The following is a 22,674-nucleotide window of genomic DNA, read 5'->3' as shown; positions in this document are numbered from 1 at the left end:
GTTATCCTGTTGATACTATAAGTATTTTCCTCACCATTAAACAATACTCGCTATACAATACTTATCCCCCTAAATGAGTCTTAAAAAGAAAATAAAATGTAACGTGGACAGTTTGAAATAAAACGTCGAAAGAAATGTGAAATTTGTATGTTATGTTGCGCCACCCGGACACGTTGCGTTCCGTACAAGCGCACTCGGACTTCGTACTGAACAAACTGATCAAAATTGCTACATATGTGCAATTCCACCGTAACTCATAAGACGCAGGTACTAAGGAGCGTAAATAAATTTAGGTTCCTATTAAGCGCCACGCAGACTAAAAAAATCGTTGAAGAACGAAAAGCAATTATTCAATTTGGCAAAGATCGTTTTAATTTACTATTTTAATCAACGTGTCTTTGGTTCCCGGGACAAACTAAACAAGAGGAGGAGGAATCCAATAGACATTTATGCAATAGTATATTTATACATATTTTATAATTCCTTTTATGCAACCTCTATAGTTTGACATCAATGACTCAGAGATAAGAAGGTTAAAATAAAGGGAAAATATTTTCATGTAATTTTCTACCTCGTGGAACTGTGGTTAGGCTAGTTTGGGTAAGGTTAGATAATTTCATTAGCATTGTGGTTAATTGGAACGTTGGGCACTTTGCATTAAGTCCTTGTTTCTATATCCGAAAAGCTCAAGAATAATCACGCATTTATTCAGAGAAATATTTAAAATTAAATATGTTATAACATCAGAATAATTTGAATATCAGCCGTTTTATTAAAAACCAAGAAAAATAGAAGCGGATGAGAGATGAGTATAAGAAAGACGCATAAAAACTGGTTGAAAGTGATTTTTCATTTTCAACCAATTTCAACCATATTGAGAACGCAATTTAAGTGTCTATTTCAAGCGTTTTTTAAATGTGACGCAAGCCCCCACGGATGTGAATAAAAACAAACATATTGAGGTATTTTTATGCATTCATCGAAATAAATATTTTTGTGCAAAGGGCAAAGGTAAAATGAAGGTAGCTGTTTACAAAATGAATAGGGTCACTTTTAAGGCTTTTTTAACGGGGTTGTCATTATAAGCCTTCTTATTATCGATTCGTAGAGCGTCGGCTGGTACCTATTTTATATATTTATTTTCCTTAAAATCTCTTTAACCTTTCTCTCGATTTACATCTGTCTAAAATATCTTCGTTTCAAATTGGTTCAACCCTGAATATTTTCAGGCATTATTCTTACGGTATTCTATCGCGGCATTTCTTACTCTCTCGCTCTCTCTCTCTGTTAAAAATGATAAAACGAGTTTTTCCAAACTATCACTAAACGATATATCTGAATTTTATGTGGCAAAATACTAATGCAATACGTTAACATTAAGATGTCGGCTCGCCTAACGACCTATCATTTTCTTATTTCAGCAAAACATTGTTAACATATTTAAAAAAAATACCCATATTTTAACATAAAACGTAGCAAATAATATGTTTAAAATAAAATATAGGTACCATTGAAACATCCTATACTCTGCACAAATTCATCACAACATAATCTCGCTGTTCTTATCTAATTGTTTGCAATACAATAAAAATTGATAAGGTTTATCTGTAGAATGAACGGGTACGAAAAGCTTTACGTCTGTAGGTACTTTATTGTCTTTCAAATTTTATACGAACGTACCTACCTACTTACATATACATTTTGAAACAATGCTTTTATTTCATTTTATGTGAGTATCTAGCTTCCTAGATAAAAGAAAAATCCTTCGCAAGAAAACAATGAAAAATTAATCGAATTCGCCAACCACCTTCGATCCCGCCTTCTAAATTTCCCGATTTCTGCGGATAAGTAATTCGTGTAGGATATATTAATTTCACTGAATTTTTATATTTGGTTGTGAATTTACGGTAATTATCTTTCAATTGTGTCGCCTTATTTCAAAATCCGCCAGATCCAATTTTACAAGATTTAAAAATAAATACTCTATCGGAATGCCAATTGTGGGTTTTATTGTTTAACACATTTATATACTTTAAAACAGCGTTAATTGTTAAATTCCGCAATATTTATAAAACTTGCCTTCTGACCTATATCGGCCAATCAGAGAGCGGGAATAATTCAAAAAATTAAGGTGACGTCATTATCGGTTTGTATCTCGTGTTTTTTTTTTTTAACTGAATATTTTTTTTTAAATGGGAATATTCTCTATTTCATAATATTTTATCTAAATATAAACAAATCTTTTAGACATAAATGTTACCCGGAGAATTTTGCATTTTTGTAAAATCGACTTACATGGATCTGGCGGATTTTGAAAATAGGCGACACAATTCATCAATTGGGATTTTATTAGAGATTAAATAATGGACCCAAAGTAGAAACATAAGTATTTGAGACAACCGGAGTTTCCGTGTTATCGACGAATATATTATTTTCACTCATCAGTAATATCGAATAGTACATACGCATATTTAAAGACTCTTTTTGAATTATGTAGATATATAATTAGTATCTAAATTTATTATATATGTTTTTTAATATATAAACTAATATTCTTATGTGATTCTGGTGGTATTAACTGCTTATTTCATCCAAACCTCCAACGGTTTAAAAAATACATATCGGTTCTTTTCTTAAAAAAATATCTAATAATTAATACTAATAATTAATCAAGACGATGGAATCATAAATAAGATAAACGTGGTGAAATTGTTTTTGGTTTCAGAGTGAAAGTGGGCATCTCCAAGGTTCTATATCAGGACCATTACTTTAAAAATATATATGTATATTTTTTAACAATACCCATTCTACCGTGCATAGTAGAGAACTTATCAAAATCAATTATATTTGAGAACGATATGTCAGAGGTATAGAAAAATGAAAAGGCAATAAATTTTTAAAAGTAAACGACACGTTTAAAAATATTTAAAATTGGTTTAGTTGAAATAAGAAATCGCTTAATGGAAAGAAAGCATATGGATTTTTCTCGAGATGTGTTATTATTATCTTATGGATTAATTTAAAAAAAAACACAAGACTATTGGTACGATACTTATTGAAACCTGTTGATAAATATGGGAGATATGAAGGTTTAAACTTGTGATATTTAAATAAAACGAAAAACGGACACCGTTATACGTCATCAAATTTTACGTCATCGGGTGTGTTATGGGGCGTATCGCTTTATGTATCTGCTTTATAGAGCTGTAATAGTAGTACTGTGGATTCGTTTCTGTGACGTTATTCGTTTGCCAAAATACGAAAACAACGTTTTTACAAAAGCGAAATGATGAATGAAAATATTGATTATATCAGCTGTCATAAACTCAAAACGAGTCTTATACAATCTTTAATGGGTTGAGTATATTAAATGAGATATTCCTCCCGTCTGAAAATGATCCATTGTATTACATTTCTCTACTGAACGTATTTTTGTAATTGTTGATGATTATATGATACTGGATAAAATTGGGTTGGATTTTCTGAAAATCACCGTTTATTTAGTTTTTAAAATAAATTTATCCCTTCATAGAGCCAAGTGCTTTGCACGAAACGTCGTCTGGAAGCTCTGGGAAATTGATTATTGAATTTTAGGATGAAAACAAGCCACTCGCCCCATTGTGTGACGTTGGATTTATGATAAACATATGAAATTAACAAAAAGTTTCTTTTCATCTCTCCAATTAATGTCTCTAGTGAAATTCTAGTGATTCGAGAACAATTTTTCGAAAATGGATCATACTCGTATATATAGAACATCCAAGAGTTTGATTAGTGAAGAATTAGTGTTGTCAATCACGGGTTGAATTGGTGAATGTTACACGTGTGTAAAGTGAACACTTAAACCACAGTCGAAACCCCCGTAAATGCCCAGACTTCCATAAAAAAATATAGTAATTTGGTTGTCAATTATATGTAGAATGGTGAATTTTACACGTGTGTAAAGTGGTCACATAGAAAAACATCTTTCTAGTTTCTTGGTACCAACCTTTATGTATATATGTGTGCGTATATATATTATATATTTATATACATTTATATACATATATATATATATATATATATATATATATATATATATATATATATATATATATATATATATATATATATATATATATATATATATATATATATATATATATATATATATATATATATATATACATACCGTGGGTTTTAGAAAGAATAATGAAAGTAGACTGAATGCAGTCGAAATGCGATCACTCGAATGTGTGTTGAAATTACATATTATGTGTAGATGTTCGAATGGTGAAATAAAGAAGTAATTCAAAGCTAACATCTTATTTATTTGTAATAATAATTATTGTATTCATGTAACAATCCTTAATAAAATGCTTGTCACACAACTACGAGTTATTTTGAAATAACAATTACTTTATATAACATGGTAATATTACGAAGAGGTCAAGCATGTGTCACTGTGTCACTGTGTCACAAGTTACAATTCATTTTCTTAGTCCGAATCAGATTCATTCACTGGCATTCCTGAAAAAAGTTTTATTTATTTATTACAAAATATTTTATTTACGTCTATTTTAATGTTACTGAACAGTGGCGAGGACTGATTAAAGATTTGAAATTCCGACTACATTCTACATTTACTTTTTAAGTTTTCAAAAAAAAAAAAATTGTGGAAAAAAGATATTTTTGGAAATATTGGAAATAATTTTATTTATAGCTATGAAGAAGAATGCTACATTTTTTATGGACCTGTACCACATATCAGATGCATTTTGTTCTTCGTAATACGTATACTGACTGACAGATACGTATCGTAATACGTATACTGACTGACTGATACGTATATATGACTGACAGAGACAAGTGGCTGACACAACAAGGCGCTGCCTTTAGAAGATGATGATGAATACGTATACTCAAATATCAGATCGGTGATCAATTCTAATTTATATATAAGTATTATAAATTGTTAAATTTTACATATTTAGTTGTCTACTTGACCTTCTCGTTTCTCCAATTTAACTACTACTGTTTTAAAATTCAAGGATTAATGAATTATTACCTATTGTGTTAAAACTTTTTAAATACATAAAATGTCTACGTTTATTTTACAAATAAAAATTACTTTTTTAAAATAAAATAATTTCAATTGTAGTGGAATATTCACAAAGTAGAAAAAAAGATGTAAGTGCAAGATTTAGTGTGTATGTAAATAAGGTGAATAGTATGGCTCTTATCTTCACACAACATAGAATATATGCATTGTTCAATGCACACTTATGTATGCATAGAACAATGCACCAGTATTGACTGAATTGATGATTATATAAAGGCGTGGTCTAGAAGTAGAAACCATTTGATAGGATGAGAGACGTATGTAAGTCTATAAGGTCAGAAGGAAAGTAGTAGTTATGTAAATATACTCACTATATAATGATAGAGCGCGTTGAAATGGATACTCCGGGTAACCGGTTGAAGTAGAAGGAAGAATGCCCTGGGTAATTGATAATGGCTTTCGTAGAGGTGGCATTGCAGATCTGGAGCCTTTAATACTTAAATCCCATGGTTCTTTGTCAGACTGGCTTCTGGTCGAAGGTACCTTTTCGTTGGATTCATATTCTGTGTCCTGTGATGTTTCTGGTCCCGAAATTATAATCTGAGGTATTATTCTTGGATACTGTGAATTTATTGTGTATTTATTTCCAGAATGACATAATATTTTTGACTCATCTTGTATAACAATCGAAGAACCGTGGGTATTTGAATACTCTAAATTTTGATAATATGTACCACCGGTGGATTGCGGGATATCTCTGCAAACTGATAAAGAAGATTCATCATCGGAATCGTCAATAGTAATTGTCGGATAGACAGAGGAGAACTGAATAAAAGGAATTTTTTTTCCTGCGCGTTTAATTGTGGGAATGGAATTATAATCTGAGGCAAATGATGAAACTTGGGAGAGTATTTGGTGATTCGGTAAGTATTCAGTTGGTGGATCCGCATAGTTGGGGATGTAAGAGTCGTGATCAGAGGAAAAATAGCGCATTGCAGATATTGGAAAGGAGAACAGACGGCTGTTTACAAAAGGACAAGCAGAAACGGATGGTGGTTCAACATATCGACTACAGCAAGTGCAATGAGCAAACGTAAAACGGGATGTTATCTGAATAAACTCCTTACAACAGGTACATAATGATATCTTTGGAAGAGGACCCTGTATTTTAAATATTGTTATAGATGGTTTTTTACCATGTTCAGGATTCGGAGACGTATATAGAATAGACGAGGATGGAAAATTTGACTCATTTTGTAATGCAAGATATTTCGAAAGCATGTGCGGATCGAAGAACTGCTTCGACGAGCGGCTATTATCAAATGCCATAGGTTTCGAATTCTTGCCTTCTCGGATCACCTGAAAATAATTAACATTAAATAATTTTTATTTTATTTACAAATAATTTTGGTTTCATAGATAGTTTTATGATCGGCGTATGTTTTCTTGCATCACCTTTGTCTTTTCTTGGGTTATTTGTGTAATTACCTATTCAATTCACGAAATGGTAAAAAAATAAACAACTATCATTATTATTTAATGAATGAATACTAATAATTAATGAATAATAATTAATGAATAATAATACAACTTTGCTGTAATAGGTAAGTGCGATGGGTTTTGTGCCCGTACCTGTATGTAATCTTAGTTGAGAACAATTGATAAATTAGATAACGGTCCATGAGCAGCATCATTTTTATACAAACTTATGAAAGAAAATTTGAAATGTCATTCACATTATCTGCTTAAGTATCGTCTTAATATATTTTAATAGAAATTCCACAGGCCCTTTTTTCCGCAGCGAGTAATTAAAAGTCAATATTGTTAAGATAATATTTTAATTATGATGTAATTGAATAATATCATATAAAAAATAATTTGTTATATTTATAAGTATTGCGCTAACTAATAAAATCCCTCAAAAGTTTCTATTACTATCAAAATATTCCACACTTAAAAATAATAATAAAAAAACCTTGATAATATAATACTTTGTAACGTACATTTACTTTTTATTTTAAAAAAATAATATGAAGTATCCCAACGTCAAAAAAATGCTTTCCTTACTGTAAGAGATTAATGATTTTTTTTTTTATGAAACTCAATATTTTTATAGCATGTGTTCAAAATACTGTTCCATTAAATTTGTTGGTTTGACTACTATAACTAACCATCACGCTGCTTCTCCGCAGGGGTAGGCAGAGAGAATAAAAATAAATACTTATTATGAAATGTATCGTGCATAGGCAGATAACATACTCAGTATTTTACGCTGAAAAGGTACTAATAAACTGAAAAAAACTGTTTTTATGATTTTTTTAACCATACCTATTTCGAAACATTTTAACGGTCTAAATTTTTAAAAGATAAATTAAATTATAAATCATCTCACCTTTGCTGTAGAACTGGTACCAAATGCGTCATTTGATTTATTTTTTTTTGCCTTTGAAGGTTTGCTCTTCGGTTCCTTTGCCACTAAAAAAATAATTTGCAAATTAGTTGGTTAGTTATATGTTTTAATTTGTATATATATATATATATATATATATATATATATATATATATATATATATATATATATATATATATATATATATATATATATATATATATATATATATATATATATATATATATATATATATATATATATATATATATATATATATATATATATATATATATATATATATATATATATATATATAAATCCTCCTTAAAAGGAATATGGGACACCCTGTAGATATGTAAAGAAATTCTCACAAGTGATATTCAACGTCAGGGAGGCTTGACACGTCAATATATGAATATAACTTAAGGTATTCTTTTTAAGGGGTGCTAGGCCAGCTCATGACTCTGACTCAGTAAAAATGCCTTAGTTTTCCAGATATTTCCACTTTTATTAATTCCCCGAAAATCTATCCCTTAGATCATTATTTGAATGCAACTTCTTAAAATTGTCATATTTTAGGATTTTTATTTTCACAACTAATGTTTCACAATTATACAAAAAAAAAAAATTATTTAACATAAACACTTTACACTTTAATAAAACAAATCAAGTCTTCACATCGTAATTTTTAATAAATGAAATAATTGCAATAAATAAAGCAATATCTTTTTTTCTAAACTGAAATATAGTAAATATTATACTGTTTTTCAAATTAGATAAATTTAACAAACATTTAAAGTAACTTGGCAAGTTAGCGTCATAAATATATTTTTTTTAGGGTGAAGAGTCACCTAAAGATTTATTTTAAAATCATAAACCGGGCATTATTTTTTTCCTCCAAGGCAAGCCAGTATCGGTAATATTTTGGACTGTGATCAACAGAATAGTTATTCAGTTTTATGAAACAAAAATAAGAATCCTAAAATATGAAGAATTAAAAAGTGGCACTCAAAAAACTGACCTAAGGCGTAGATGTTCGAGAAATTCATAAAATTGGAAATATCCTGAAATTTAAGGCACCTTCACTTAGGTCATTTTTTAATTTTTTAATTTTTAACACCCTTTGAAAAGATTACGTTGGATTATGGGACATCCTGTATATGACTTATAATGCTGGGGACTGACCGGAGTCCTTTCGTCGTAACGTAAAACGTTACGATGTGAGCAGTCGTATAGTCAATACGGCGAGCCGCGAGCGACGTTACGACGCGCGACGTTACGTTACGACGAAATGCTCCGGTTAGTCCCCGTTACCTTAAGACATTAATCACAAATCATTTGTTTGCAAAACAGCTTTACAAAATCATGAATTATAAATAATTTGAGTTTATTCATGAATTATTCTACAAGTAACCGATGAAAACAAGCTTTTTACTCGTGTATTTGATGTACAATTCATATGTATGGATAAATTATGTGATAGAGTGTATGTACCTCTTTGTGGTAGTGAAAATAAATAACAATAGTAAAAAAAATATACTAACCGCTTTTATTTGGACGCGATTGGATCTGGAAACAAATAAATATTTACAATAAATCAAAAATAGTTTAAAGTTCAACAACAAATTTAATATAAAACAATTCAATTGGCAAACTTGCAACATTGTTTCTATAGACTGTCAATTTGACAGTAGACAGTTGATTTGTAATCAACAGTACGTTTTGCCATTACGCCATGAATAGACTGAATGACCACTAAGTTTCACGAACTCGCTTTACAAATTGATCTACTATCTGCAATAAGGGTACTTCTTTTTGCCATTTTTTTATCATGTGTGTATAGAAGATTGACAATTTTTAAGTATGTTTTCAATATTCTCAATTTTGTTTTAGCAAAAAGCATCCTATTTCGTAAATGTCAAACACAAAATAGATTATTATTTTTTGACATCATAATTTTGGAATCATTTTTAGGATACGTAATTTTCTAATTTAAAAATTCTAAAAAATATATATTATTACCAATGACTGAAAGTAGAGGCTGCGTCTGATCTGTAAGAAAGAAAAAAATACTTGAGGCATGAATGAAATACAAATATAAAAAAAGAAGATACAAAAAGAAAAAGTAAAATCTATTTCACTAGTAAACAAATGGTTTATTTAATATACATATAAATAAAAAGATAAATATTAGAAACACCATTTATAAATTAACTTAATTGAGAATTTTTAGTGAAGAAGAAGATTGCATATAGTGAAAAAAAAAAGAAATATTATTTTCGCATAGTTTATTATTCGCATTTCATTAAAAGAAAGTATGAATATATAAATTCTGAAGATATAATTTTTTTTTATAAAACTTGATAAAGTTAAAAAGGATGTTTTGTCCACTTTTATTTTTGGTACATTTCTCCGACAGGTTTCGACAAGCACCGTGTCATCTTCAAGGATGGATATGGCAAGATGATTGTCGAAACCAGTTGGAGAAAAGTACCAAAGATAAAATTGGTGAAAAACGTAGGTTGAGTTTTATTTTATAAAGTTTTATATAATGTGCCACAAAATATCTGTAAAAAAACATTTGTTTTTTATAAATTCAATGTGATATTTATCATTCTCAACTTATACAATGGAACAACTTCTAGCCATTTTACTATTATGTGTAATGTGTAAAATTTGTCTAAATAACAAAACAGCAAACAAATAACGGAGTAAACACACGCAATCGAAAACTTGACATTAACTTTTGTTGATCATTCCTGATTTCGTAAATTGTAATCGATGATATAAATAAAATAGACACTTCGAGATTCTAGCTATAGCTATTTTAACCGCCCTTTTGAGTAAATACAATAAGTCCAATGTAAATAAAATTAAAAAAAATCATTCATTGTATTTGTTTTAATTAATTGTAAGTTTGACCAATTAGATAATATAAAAATTGTATTGAGAGGTGATACTGACCTGGAATAATTGTGAAAAAGTACTAATAACATGATAAAATATTGAAAAAAATATTACAAAATGAAACACAGAACTGAAAAAGTATCGAAATTAAATAAATACATAGAAAACAATTAAAAATATGTGATTTACCGCTTTTAATTCGCCATCTTCATTACTGTCCGAGTCGCTTGTATTAGATTTGGATCCTGAAAATTCAGTTAAAATAGCACGATATTAATATTGAAATGTAATTTTAATTGAAACTTAAACTGTGATTAAGAAAAAACATCAACATTAAATATTGATTTAAGTTTAGCACTGACATTTCTTGGTGGAACTGCATTTTATAGAATAAAATACATCTTTCTAGTTTTTGCCACATTAGTTTTATTTGACCAGCAACCGGGTTTCGTCATAACCGACATCATCGACATGACCAATATGAGTTGTTACTTTTGCCCTATTTATTATTGACTTTATGTTAATACTTAATACCGTTGTATTTTCTTGTGTTTTTTTACTTATTTATTTCGTAGACCTGTAACTATTTTTTTTCGCTAAAGCGATATAGCCCGGTTGGTAAGATTTTCAAAATCCTTAAATTACATATCTCTTTTAGCCCTTATTCGCACTTAGTAGTAAATAGAGTGCGGCAACTGATCGTTTTGGTTTTTAAGTTTTAATTAAAAGTCTTACACATAAAGCACAAAGATAATCCTCAGTATTGTGAAATGAAAATCGAATTTTAAAAAATTGTAACAAAATTATCGTCGTTCAAGGAAAAGTTGAATAAAAATCAATAAATTTTATTTAAAAAAAAAAACACAGAAAATGTTTCGAGGTTATTATTTATTTTATAACATTTAATCGCAAAGTTCTGAAATAGGTTATATAGTTTTATTTTTCCCGATTAAAAGTCAACATTAAACTAACGTTTTATTAAGTAAAATATTAAGTAATTATAAAACAACTAAAAACAACAGTTTTTACTTTTGATACTAACTAACTTTAATGTTTGATACCATAAAAAATACTTACGGGGTCGTTTTGGCGCCGACATGATTGGATGATCTAGTTGCAATATTGAAACAGCGCAGCAAGAACGAAAACTTTCTTTAACGTTCGCATAAATAATTATTATTTTCACTGAAACAAAAACAAACACACAAAATTAGTGCTTTATAAAAATATCTAAATAATTGTTAGTTTAAAGTCACTATGTTCACAATATTTAATTTTTCAATTTTATATTTCGGTATTATTATGTACTTTAGAATGTTGGCTGTCGATTATTTGATGAAAATATTATAGTTTTGCTATTCGTAATATCACAACATTTTTAAAAATGTGTCAAATCGATTAAAATAATAAAACACTCCAAATCACGGGCGTAGCAAAGTAAAAATACTTATTGAATGGAAATCGATCTGAGAAAAAATGAGATTTTTGATTTTAGATTACCTTTCACTTGCTTCGAGAGCAAAATCGTGCATTGATAATGATAATGCAATTTTTATGAACTTGTATATAATCTGTGCACTTTGAGCTTCAGATTGTGCACCGTGAGATGAAGAAAGTCTACAGAGAGTTACCAGAAGGGAGAAGGGTTGTTTGCGGCTTGCGGCGCGTGCTACCAAGAAACAAGGTTATAACCTTTGATCTTTAAAAAAACTCAGATATGAGACAGAGAAACCCACCTGGGTCGCCGTCAAGATATTGAATCCCCTTTTCAGTAACAATGGTTTCTTAAAAACCAGGTTTGAATCAATTTTATAAAAATTGTGGCAATTGTTGGAGAGTATTCATTCACTATTCAATTAATGAAAATTAAACATCAAAGGTTTCGAGGGTCCTTTTATTTAATTAGTCTAAAAATGATTTCATGATATTTAATTACCGTTGAATCTCTGCTATAAATATTTTTAATTGGTTTCCATTGAATGGTAGTACATACCTAATATTACTGACCTTTACCTTCTTTCAATAGAAGATAGGGCAGTACATGACATTAATGCAATGTTAATTTGATCGAATATTGTATTAAATTATAGGACCAAATAAAATTTAAAAAAAAACTGGAGACCATACTGCTTGCTGACAGAAAATATCAAGAATAAAGATTCTTAATGTTGATCCAAGGAGTTGAATTATTGAAAAAAGTGCAGTAAGTTTAAAGAATATAAAAATAAACTAACTAAAAAAAAATTCAAATCGCTTACCTCTAATTCAGAATATATTTCTCAGGGCTATAAGCGGATAGCAGTCACGTGAAAGGATCTGAAAATAGGATTTTTCATTTGATATTTTTAATAAATCTGTTGAACAGAAACTTAATTTTTACCTAATTTACATAATGAGCTATTTATACATTAAAATATAGACTGTAAGCACATACACACGAGATGAAATTTTTATAACCTTGCGAAGCCTTTACATATTATGCTTGTGAAAATAAAATATTTCTTTAAATAATATTATGAAATAAGCAATCGACATAGTTTCAGACGCAAAATATTTATCGCATAAAATCGTAAATATTTCGCTATGGTCTTTTTAACAATGTTGGTAGCGTATTGAAAATGAGAGCCTAAATATATTTTTATATAAAGGGATATATAAATTTATATTTATAATTTATTTTCACACTTAGTACAAAAACCATATTTTCTACTTATTTTTTTTACAAAAATGTTAGTAATATTAGTATACAATATAACCATTCACCATATTTTCTGTTTGTATGTGCTTTCACATAAATAATTATATTCAAAATATATAATTTTAACAAGTGATATAAGGCTTACCCAGAATGATGGAACAGAGAAAAAATATTTTCTTTAATTGAATTGGCAATCACTTTGTGGTAATATCTATCCATTTTTAATTTAAGATTTAATTGCTAAATACCACTTTTTCTTAAAATCTATTGTGACACATATTTCGGTGCATTCCGCATTACATGCATTACGGTGGTTGAAAATGATGCGGAATGCATGGAAACACGTGTCATAATAGATTTTTATAAATAGTGGTATTTACCAATCAAAACTCAAATTAAAAATATAGAAAAATATTGTTTATCGTTATTTATTACTTTATCTTTGGTTTTGTTGATCCGGTATAGTGTTTTTTTATCTTCTTGATGATATTGCAACGCGCTGAATAACAAAAGGAGAAACGATGGAAAATTAGTCAATTATTATGTACGACAGAAAGAAACTTCATTCGGTATTTACCTGCATCTGTGTTCAATCACATTTACATGCCCTTTTCGAAGCTCATCATCTCTTCCGCAGATTAATACCAGATTGTGAATGAATAATTCGCAATCGTTGTGTATAACATACATACAGTTTTGTGAAAATTTGTTATGGCCACCGATAGTTTATCTGTAAAACTGAGACAAAATATGATTTTAGTATGTTTTCCAATTTTTTTTCTAAAACGTTATCACTATTTAAAAAGTAGTTTACTTAGAAAATGTAAGTCAATAAATCAATAAAAATTACGCATTCAAAATTTTTTAATCCCGTTTTGCTCTTTAAGAATGCTTTTAGATTTATTCTGAGCCATTTATTCAAGTCTACTGTAATAATTTAAAAAAATATTATGGTCTCTTTACTCGTGGAGTATTTTTACCCATCAAGATTTTTTAACAGAGTTACCATAGCATGGTGCATCATCTTGGACGAAGGATTATTTTGTCACCTGGAAAAACCATTATGCCAATCTGAGTAATCTTTCATTCATAATTCTTTCAACAATATGCACATAGCCGTCCCATTCCACATATCATTGACCAAATCATCATCGACGTTGAATATTTGGCCATCTGAATCATGTGGCAATTTTTTATTTACATATTAAGGCTTGTTTGTCAATACTTGGGAAGTAATCTCGTCACTAAAAAAAGGCATATCGATAGATCATCACAATTATTTTTTTAGTATTTTCAGTACAAATAAAAACCGATACTTAACAATATTAGTAAAATTCCTGTATTTTAAACCATTCTAGCCTATTTGCTATATTTGGTTTTGTAGACGTTCGTCTCGAATTATGACCAATATCTCGTTAATGATATTAAACTGTTCGTTTGGTCATCTTGATACACGAATCCTCTAATCCTCTTATCACATAAATTTAATTTTGTTTTCCAATACTTTTTTCATAATATTAAACCATACGGTTCAAAAACTATCCAGATTGTTTTTTTTTACGTCTCCACATCGGGATTTTTTATCTATTTGTGACAGATGCTCTAGAAACATCACATATTTTTAGAAAAATCCATATAAAATAACTAATATAAGTGTACAACACTCCAATTTCACTGCATTTTTAGGGTACCATTACATTTTCCTTGTCAATACCGTAGAGTTTTTGTTTAAATACACAGTTTAATTAAAATGTGGTGAAAATAGTTTAAAATATATTTTAAGATGTATATAAGGGTTAATTCAATTATATTTTGACTGATAAACTCACTTCAAAGTATTAACAAAAAACTCTAAAAATATTAAAAAACTGGTGAAAAATCTACACAAGCACACTGAAAATATTTGTGAAGCGATGGCGTCATACAAAATGCCGCAGTTTTGCCAACAGCATAAAAAATACATTTATTGATTTCCCTAACTAAATTTAACATATAAAAATAAATCAAATTCATAAATTTTATTTAAGATAATTAGAAACTAGGATTTTGTTTTAATATTTCCGATTTCATTATTTTCCAGGTCGCCATAACAAATTGTCAAAAGACTGCATGTGTGTTATCAGGATTATATCCTCACACTATAAAATAATACAAATATAGTCAATTATTACTTAATTATACAAAACGATTTTTTTTTGTTAATGCAGACATTTTAGGAATGTGGCAAACATCTCTCATATGAATACGATTTAAGAATCTCATGAAAAATACAAAAAAAAAAAAAACTTTAATTGAAATATTCATACATTCATTATTATTTAAGGTAAAAACTCAAATAAAAATATGGTTGAAATTTAAAAAGAAGTAAATAGCCCGACAAAGGCATTTTAAGAAAGGCATAATAAATTTAAGTTTTTTACTAACAGTTCTTGGTGGAACTGCATTTTATAGAAAAAAATACAACTACATATGTAATTTTTTCCACATGATTTTATTTTTAACTTTTTTTTTTTTAATTTTAAACACATCAATTGGGTATCGTCGTAACCGACATCATCATCACTAGATGTCGGTTACGACGAAACCCGGTTGCTTTGTCGAATAAAATTCAAGTGGAAAAACTTACATGGTGGTTATTTTATTCCATATTATAAATAGTAAAAACGATAAAAGTAAAATGTAATTATGATGCAATTATTTAAAAAATATATTATGTAGGTATTATATTTTACACAATTATTTGTTTATTGAAAACAAAGATTGAATTCGTTTTTTCGATATGAAACAAAAATCTTTGGTATTTTGAATTACTGAATAAAAAACTTTTTTTTATTAGGATTTTATTTAAGTTTACAAAATGAAAAATTCTTATTTAAAATACAAAATTTAATAAAAATGAATGAAATATTGAATATCATAATATAGAAGTTTTTTTTGGTTCTTATAAAAGTTCATACATTCTATTGTATTTATAAGTTAAATTCAAATTACAAATCTTCAACTTCAAACAATGTATGTTGGGATTTAATACATTTTATTCCAGCGGTGACCAAATGTCTTATTTATATTGAATACCAAAAATACTAATACCAGAATAATAAAAATATTAATAACGTTCTGATTACAGTTCAAAAATTAAATAATTTAAAAAAAAAATTACTAAAATAAACATTGAACAAGTTAGTGTGTTGTGATTTAATCAAAAAAAATTTAACGTCAAATTAGCGTACTACTACATATTTTAATAATTATTGCGATATGGATGGTCAATAATGGGCTGAATGGTTAACGTTACACAAGAGTATAAAGTGATCAATTAATCCAGCCATAGGTTGTAAAGATGGTCAGACTTCTAATTTCATATAAAGAGATAAAACGCATAAGAAATTCATCTCCTGTTAAGATTAGGTGCAGTTACAGTCAAAGTAGAGAAATTAAGTTAATGTATTATTTGGTACACAAATATACTCGTAGGTATATTCATAGCAATGTTTAGCCAAGAGTCCCATGTTCTCATCTCATAAAAATGCCTGTCTATGTGGAGAGATCAGAATGTAATGTAAACTTGATTTTGTCTAATGAAAGGGATATGGAAACGCCCCCTCTGTCACCGGTTCATCTGCAATACAAAGAAAGATATGTATTAAAAGAGACAACACTTTAATTTTATAGCCTTTCAATCGAGACGAACTTTAAATGAACTATGTGACGGATCTTGATTGATGTAAGGTATTGAATCTATTGTGTCTATTGCATTGTTGTATCTTTTCTTTTGTTTATTTTTTAGGGATCATACAAGTAAATCATACATGAAAAAACCTATTTTACGAATAAATACCTAATATGCAGTAAAATTTAAGCAAAAAGTTTTTTATGCGATGCTTATCAATAAATATTTTTCGGTTAAGTATTTGGTCAACATTAATATAATTTAATGCTGTGATGCGGTAATCAGCCCTCCGCTTCAGGTACCAGTGCAGGGTAATATTGAATAAATATTACAGTGAAAAAATCACTTATATTTATTTTACCTCCCTTGGGAATCGAACCCGGGACCTCCAGAACGGTAGCCGAGCGTGCTGACCATTACACTACGGAGGCGGACAAATTACACAATATAGGTGCGTATATATTAAAAATAATATTGGTTTCCGGTTGACGTATCTTGGGAGCATCGATTTTGATATATAACTGACCTACAGCCGCTTTGGCTCGGTTGTTAGGCTGTTATTAGCAAGCATTTTCAAGATTCTAGTCAAATTTCAACAAAATGATAATATTTTCGTTTTATAGCAATGCTATAGAGAATATTACCTGTTCAAACTAACGTACATGGTTTGACGTTAAAGCGTGGTAAAGATACACCAATCAGAGCGTTGGCCCGATGAACAAGTTTTATGAGCACTTTATCTTGAATACATAATGTTGGTAACGCCTGCATTCAAGGAGGTCCTAACAAAAGCCACTCCCTCCTGTAGTTTCATTGAAAGTTCAGCAATTCAAGTTGTTTAACAAAAAAATGCTTTATAAATATCTTTATAAAGCGCACTCTCAGTAGCGTAACTTAATATTCTTGACTTAACTACGTCTGGGTAGTGCAAAAATGAAACTAAACAATTTATTGCCTACACTATGAGTGGGTATGTGAGCATTATTATTATTTATTTATATTTCAGCTTACTATCCAGATTATTCTGAATTGTGTAAGCATCTTCACTTGATCCGTATTTTTGAACACCTATAATACGCTATCTCGCATGCTCGATTGGTGGGTATTTTCATAGTTCTAAGACAGTGCGATTATTGATGTCACTAAACATCTTTTTATGCTATATGGTTCACGTAGGTTCACAGTACCACATCACTTGTAGAAATCGCACGCGGTTTTTCAGTATGTGCATATGCTCCACTTGCTTCCACTTGATGACGCACAATTTAATTTACCAATACTCGCGTGACATCTAGTATGTTTTGTATCAATAACGGTTCCCGCTGAGACAGACTACGCTCGTAGGGCCAAATAATGTGTTAGAATAGTGAAGAAAATATATAGCTGTACTGCTGACGCATGCGTATAAGTGATTTAGACCAGAGGTATCATACTCAAAAAGCACCAAGGGCCGCACAAGGTATTTTGGGTACGCCGGCGGGCCGCATCAAAAAACTCAAAAATCTTAGTTTCATATTTATCTAAATTTAAGTGAACAATTTTTAATCAAAGACAGTCACATGAGGTACAGTAGATCCAATTTAATGATTTTGTAAAAGAATATCATATGTCCCAGTACAAAAAAATTATTTCATGAAAAATTAAAATAAATGAAAAACATAACAGCGGGTATCCGAGCCGCGGGCCGCGAGTTTGACATGCCTGATTTAGACAAGTCACTTCAAACATGCGTAACATAGTACGTGATGCGTAGCGCATGCATAATGGATTTTATCAAAAGTAACGTATAATGTTAGCGCTACTTATGCGGATATTACTCACACCTACACATATCAATGTGGCAAGTTAACGCGGCAATCTCGAGGAATTTAAAAGTAGATGGCTATAAAACATGAGTAAAAATGAAAATATTGAGATAAACTTCGATTTAGATGTAAGACGACACAATGAATCAAAAGGTAGAATAATATTTTTTTCATAATTTTTATTGCTGAAATTGATTCGTCTATGAACAACATCTTCAGAAAGCAATTGGTCCTCACCAAAAAATACACTTCCAATATTACACGGAAAACCTTTTAAACCCTCTGATAGAAATATATAAATTATTACATGGGACTAAATGATAATGTCTTTCTTTCACATATCGCTCACTCCTTTCAAGAACGTCATATATCAAAAAACTTGATTTTTCAGGAGAACGTTTTTAAAGTTTAAAAATATAATACAATGTTTTAAAAATAAATATCAAGCCACTTATTGAACTTTTTACTATGCAACATATTATTTTATGTAAAACCTGAAGGTTTTTTCTCAATTTGAAAAATATTTAGTATATTTAAAAACATAATTGAACAATACCTTTTCTTCAAAATGCAAAACCAACCATTTCTGCCCTGTAGCGGTTAATTATGAAGTAAATTAAAAATAAATATCAAGCAACTTATTGAACTTTTTACTATGCAACAGATCTTTTTAGGTAAAACCTAAGGGTTTTTTCTCCATTTGAAAAATATTTAGCATAATAAAAAAAATTAAACAATACCTTTTCTTCAAAATGAAAAAATAACACTTTCTGCCCTTTTGCTGGGATATAGTGCATTTTCTGGGCATTCCGAAAACATTCACAACTGAAAATTGACGATTTTTGATTTATGACGTTCTTGAAAGGAGTGGGCGATATCTACAAGTCAACACTTCAACTAAAACGAATGCTCTGTTTACCGTTGGGTGCAAATGAGGTTCGGAAAAAGAAAATAATTAGCGAAACATTATACCTTCATGATTGCATGAATGGAACTTCTTTACGGCTGCGAGTCTTGAGCTGTAAAATAAAAATATATTGCGTCAAGTCATTTGTTATAAGAGTAGACATAATATACGAGTTGTGGCTTTGGAGTAGGATGTGACGAAATAGATGGATGGAGATAGGTTTTAAGAAAATGAAGTAAACAAGAACATCGCAGTGGACTAACAAGTAATTTTTTTTCGTAATATGCAAATCATATCATAGAAACTAACCACTCATTTGACTCTCATACACTTAAATTATTACACTCTGTTACAAATAAAGGTCAAGTCATGAATAATTTAGAAAATTTAGAAATACATAAAAATTTAAACTCCAAGGACGCATGGCTGTCCAAACTCAAAACACTGATCTGTTTTTTTTGCATTTTTGGACTAAGTACATTCTACTGAGTCCAAAAATGCAAAAAAAAACTTACTTCAAAAAAATGTCCCTTACAGTGTTTTGAGTTTGGACAGCCGAGCAGGGAATCAACATCGCAGGAGGCTTATCCATCTTAAAAGCAGGCGAGAAGGCATACACCAAACAGAATAATAATAAGAAGAAAATACAATCTTCAATATAAAATAGAAGAGGGAAGATGATATGATATGTCATCTATATGGAGACCTAATATATGTGTTTATTCGGCCCTAAGATCACAAAATTCAATTCACGGTTGTATTAAGTAAAAAACATATCCTTAATATATATTTTTTCCCTGGTTTTAAATTTAGGAATAAATACTTTTTCGTTAAATCCATCAGCGGCCACAAAAATAATATTTTTAATCAATAGTTGATAGGTGAATACATTAGGTATTTTACGTACCCATATCAACTCTACACTAAAATTGTAAATTATCTAGATATATAATATTCTCTTACATTTAAAAAAAATATATAAAAGAACATCTCATCAAGGGCTATGCTTAGTAAGGCGTTCATCAAAAAAATAAAATATTGTAAAAAATTATATAACAGCATTGTATAAAGTATTGAAAAAAGAAATAAATTAATGATAAATAAATAGTTAACTGCTTACTTACTGAGTTATAATCACACATTAAACATACTACATATATGTATAGGGCTTAAATTAATCGACATTTAATTTATTTATTCATATCATTGTATTCGTATAGTAAATTGTAGCGAAGCTTCAAACCAATTTAAAAGAGAAAATTCATACCAATTTCAAAACAGAGACGCAAACCAATTGAGGTATAATTTCTTGCTAAACATAGCTAAGACGCACACCTAATTACGAAGCTCAACACGCGATTTCATGCATGGGTGATACTTGAAAGTACAATGAAATACCTTTCACTCAACGATTACATGCGTAGGTAAGATACATACAAGTACAATTACTTTAAATTAAATAAAACTGACTAAAAATCAACTGCCAACTGTCAAATTGACAGTCTTTAGAAACAATATTGGCAGTTTGACAACTGGAGTAGGCAGAGAGAACAGAACGCCACACCACTCATTCTTCGCTAACAATATTCGCCTCTTCCACATTCATACATCTCATACACACCCGCGGATTACTCTTACTCCTGACCTGACCACTTTCAAGCATTGGAAATAATGTATGAAAATTATATTTAATTCAAAATATTATTAAATACGTACCTTTTCTTCCTTCTTTGTTTTCATTGGTCATTCGAGCCCTCGCTTCGACAAAACGCTGAAAAATTTAACGAAAAGTTTTATAAGTCTGTACATTCATTTTTCATACTTAAATAAGAAATATGCATATACATATATCGCTCACTCCTTTCAAGAACGTCATAAATAAAAAAAAACTTGATTTTTCAGGAGAACGTTTTTAAAGTTTAAAAATATAATACAATGTACTAAAAATAAATATCAAGCCACTTATTGAACTTTTTACTTTGGAACAGATCTCTTTGGGTAAAACCTGAAGGTTTTTTCTCCATTTGAAAAATATTTAGTATACTTAAGAAAATAATTAAACAATACCTTTTCTTCAAAATGCAAAAACAACACTTTCTGCCCTGTAGCGGGTAAATATTAAGGAAAAAAATATGCCTCTTTTGCTGGGATATAGTATATTTTCTGGGCATTCCGAAAACATGCATAACTGAAAATTGACGATTTTTGATTTATGACGTTGTTGAAAGGAGTGAGCGATATGTATTCTCCTTCTAAACCTTATTCGTATCCAATAGTGCATAAAGCACTGCATCGTATCAACACAGTGTCATCTTTATCATGAATCACATCAAAGCAATGGGATCAGTTCTTCGCTTTAGGTTCCAATCCAGGGTGATATAAATCAAAGAGTTAAAATTATTAACATTTCTTTTGATCCCCTTGGGAATCGAACCCAGGACATCCAGCATTGTAGCACACTTGTATAATACCACAAAATGAGTTTTATCTCATTACACACGACTAGTTCAAAAACCTCTGTTGATTTTCGAAACTAGTCGTGTGTAATGAAATAAAACTCATTAAGTGGTATTATACAACTGTTTAATAAAAAAAAACTATTAACTAACCATCACGCAGCTTCACCGTAGGGGTAGGCCTAGAGAATAGAACGCCATCTTTGCAAACATTCTTCGCCTCTTCCACTTTCATGCATCTGATCATATATACCCGCTGATTATTTCGACTCCCAACCTGACCGCTTTCAAGTATTTGACATGCCTGATCGTGACAAGTTTTCTCGGTCTTCCTCTGCTCCTTTTTCCAACTATTATATATTCAACTCCATAACTTTTTTTTAATGTCTAAGGCATCTCAATACACCTTTCTTAATTTTATGGATAATGCTTTTCTCAGCTTTAGATACCTTCCTTAATTTACCATTTGAACATCTCGGCTGTCCAAATTTAAAACACAGTAAGGGACATTTTTTTATTACCTTTTTTTTGCATTTTTGGAGTTAGTAGAATCTACTTAGCCCAAAAATGCAAAAAAAAACGTACTACAAAAAAATGTCCCTTACTATGTTTTGAGTTTGGACAGCCGATCTATCGTACATCCTTTTTCCGTTTTTCCATCTGAGAGATCGAATTCTGTACAAGCAGTTTAATAAATGAATGTAATTAATAAATAAATCTGTTTAATTCCTTCCACAAAGACTATATTTTTGACATTCATTACCCAAGTTTGTTTCGATTAAAGTTTTTGTTAAAAGT

At 29.6% G+C, this 22,674-nt stretch overlaps 1 protein-coding gene and 1 long non-coding RNA gene across 3 annotated transcripts in view; both read right to left on the bottom strand.

Moving 5' to 3' along the window:
- Positions 1 to 5,324: 5,324 nt before the first annotated feature.
- Positions 5,325 to 11,483, bottom strand: LOC148306898 (uncharacterized). Its single transcript, XM_088264254.1, has 7 exons — positions 11,418 to 11,483; positions 10,530 to 10,585; positions 9,456 to 9,485; positions 8,978 to 9,002; positions 7,434 to 7,516; positions 6,238 to 6,400; positions 5,325 to 5,368 (listed from the first exon to the last, which is right to left on the bottom strand). Exons 1-7 carry the CDS (start codon positions 11,437 to 11,439, stop codon positions 5,325 to 5,327), a joined length of 423 nt encoding a protein of 140 aa, XP_088120380.1. The 5' UTR covers positions 11,440 to 11,483.
- Positions 11,484 to 16,155: 4,672 nt separating this feature from the next.
- Positions 16,156 to 22,674, bottom strand: part of LOC148306897 (uncharacterized) — a 29,252-nt gene continuing 22,733 nt past the window's right edge. For both annotated transcript variants that reach the window (XR_015837939.1, XR_015837940.1), the window contains exons 5-7: positions 21,137 to 21,191; positions 19,486 to 19,532; positions 16,156 to 16,657 (exon numbers count right to left, since the gene is read on the bottom strand). This is a non-coding gene — a long non-coding RNA (uncharacterized LOC148306897). The remainder of the gene's footprint in view (positions 16,658 to 19,485; positions 19,533 to 21,136; positions 21,192 to 22,674) is intronic.

The sequence above is a fragment of the Brachycentrus maculatus genome, unplaced genomic scaffold, assembly GCF_059751285.1.
Source record: "Brachycentrus maculatus isolate JH-2025_06_01 unplaced genomic scaffold, ASM5975128v1 h1tg000221l, whole genome shotgun sequence".
Lineage (NCBI taxonomy): Eukaryota > Metazoa > Arthropoda > Insecta > Trichoptera > Brachycentridae > Brachycentrus > Brachycentrus maculatus.
This window is presented reverse-complemented; position numbering and strand designations above follow the sequence as displayed.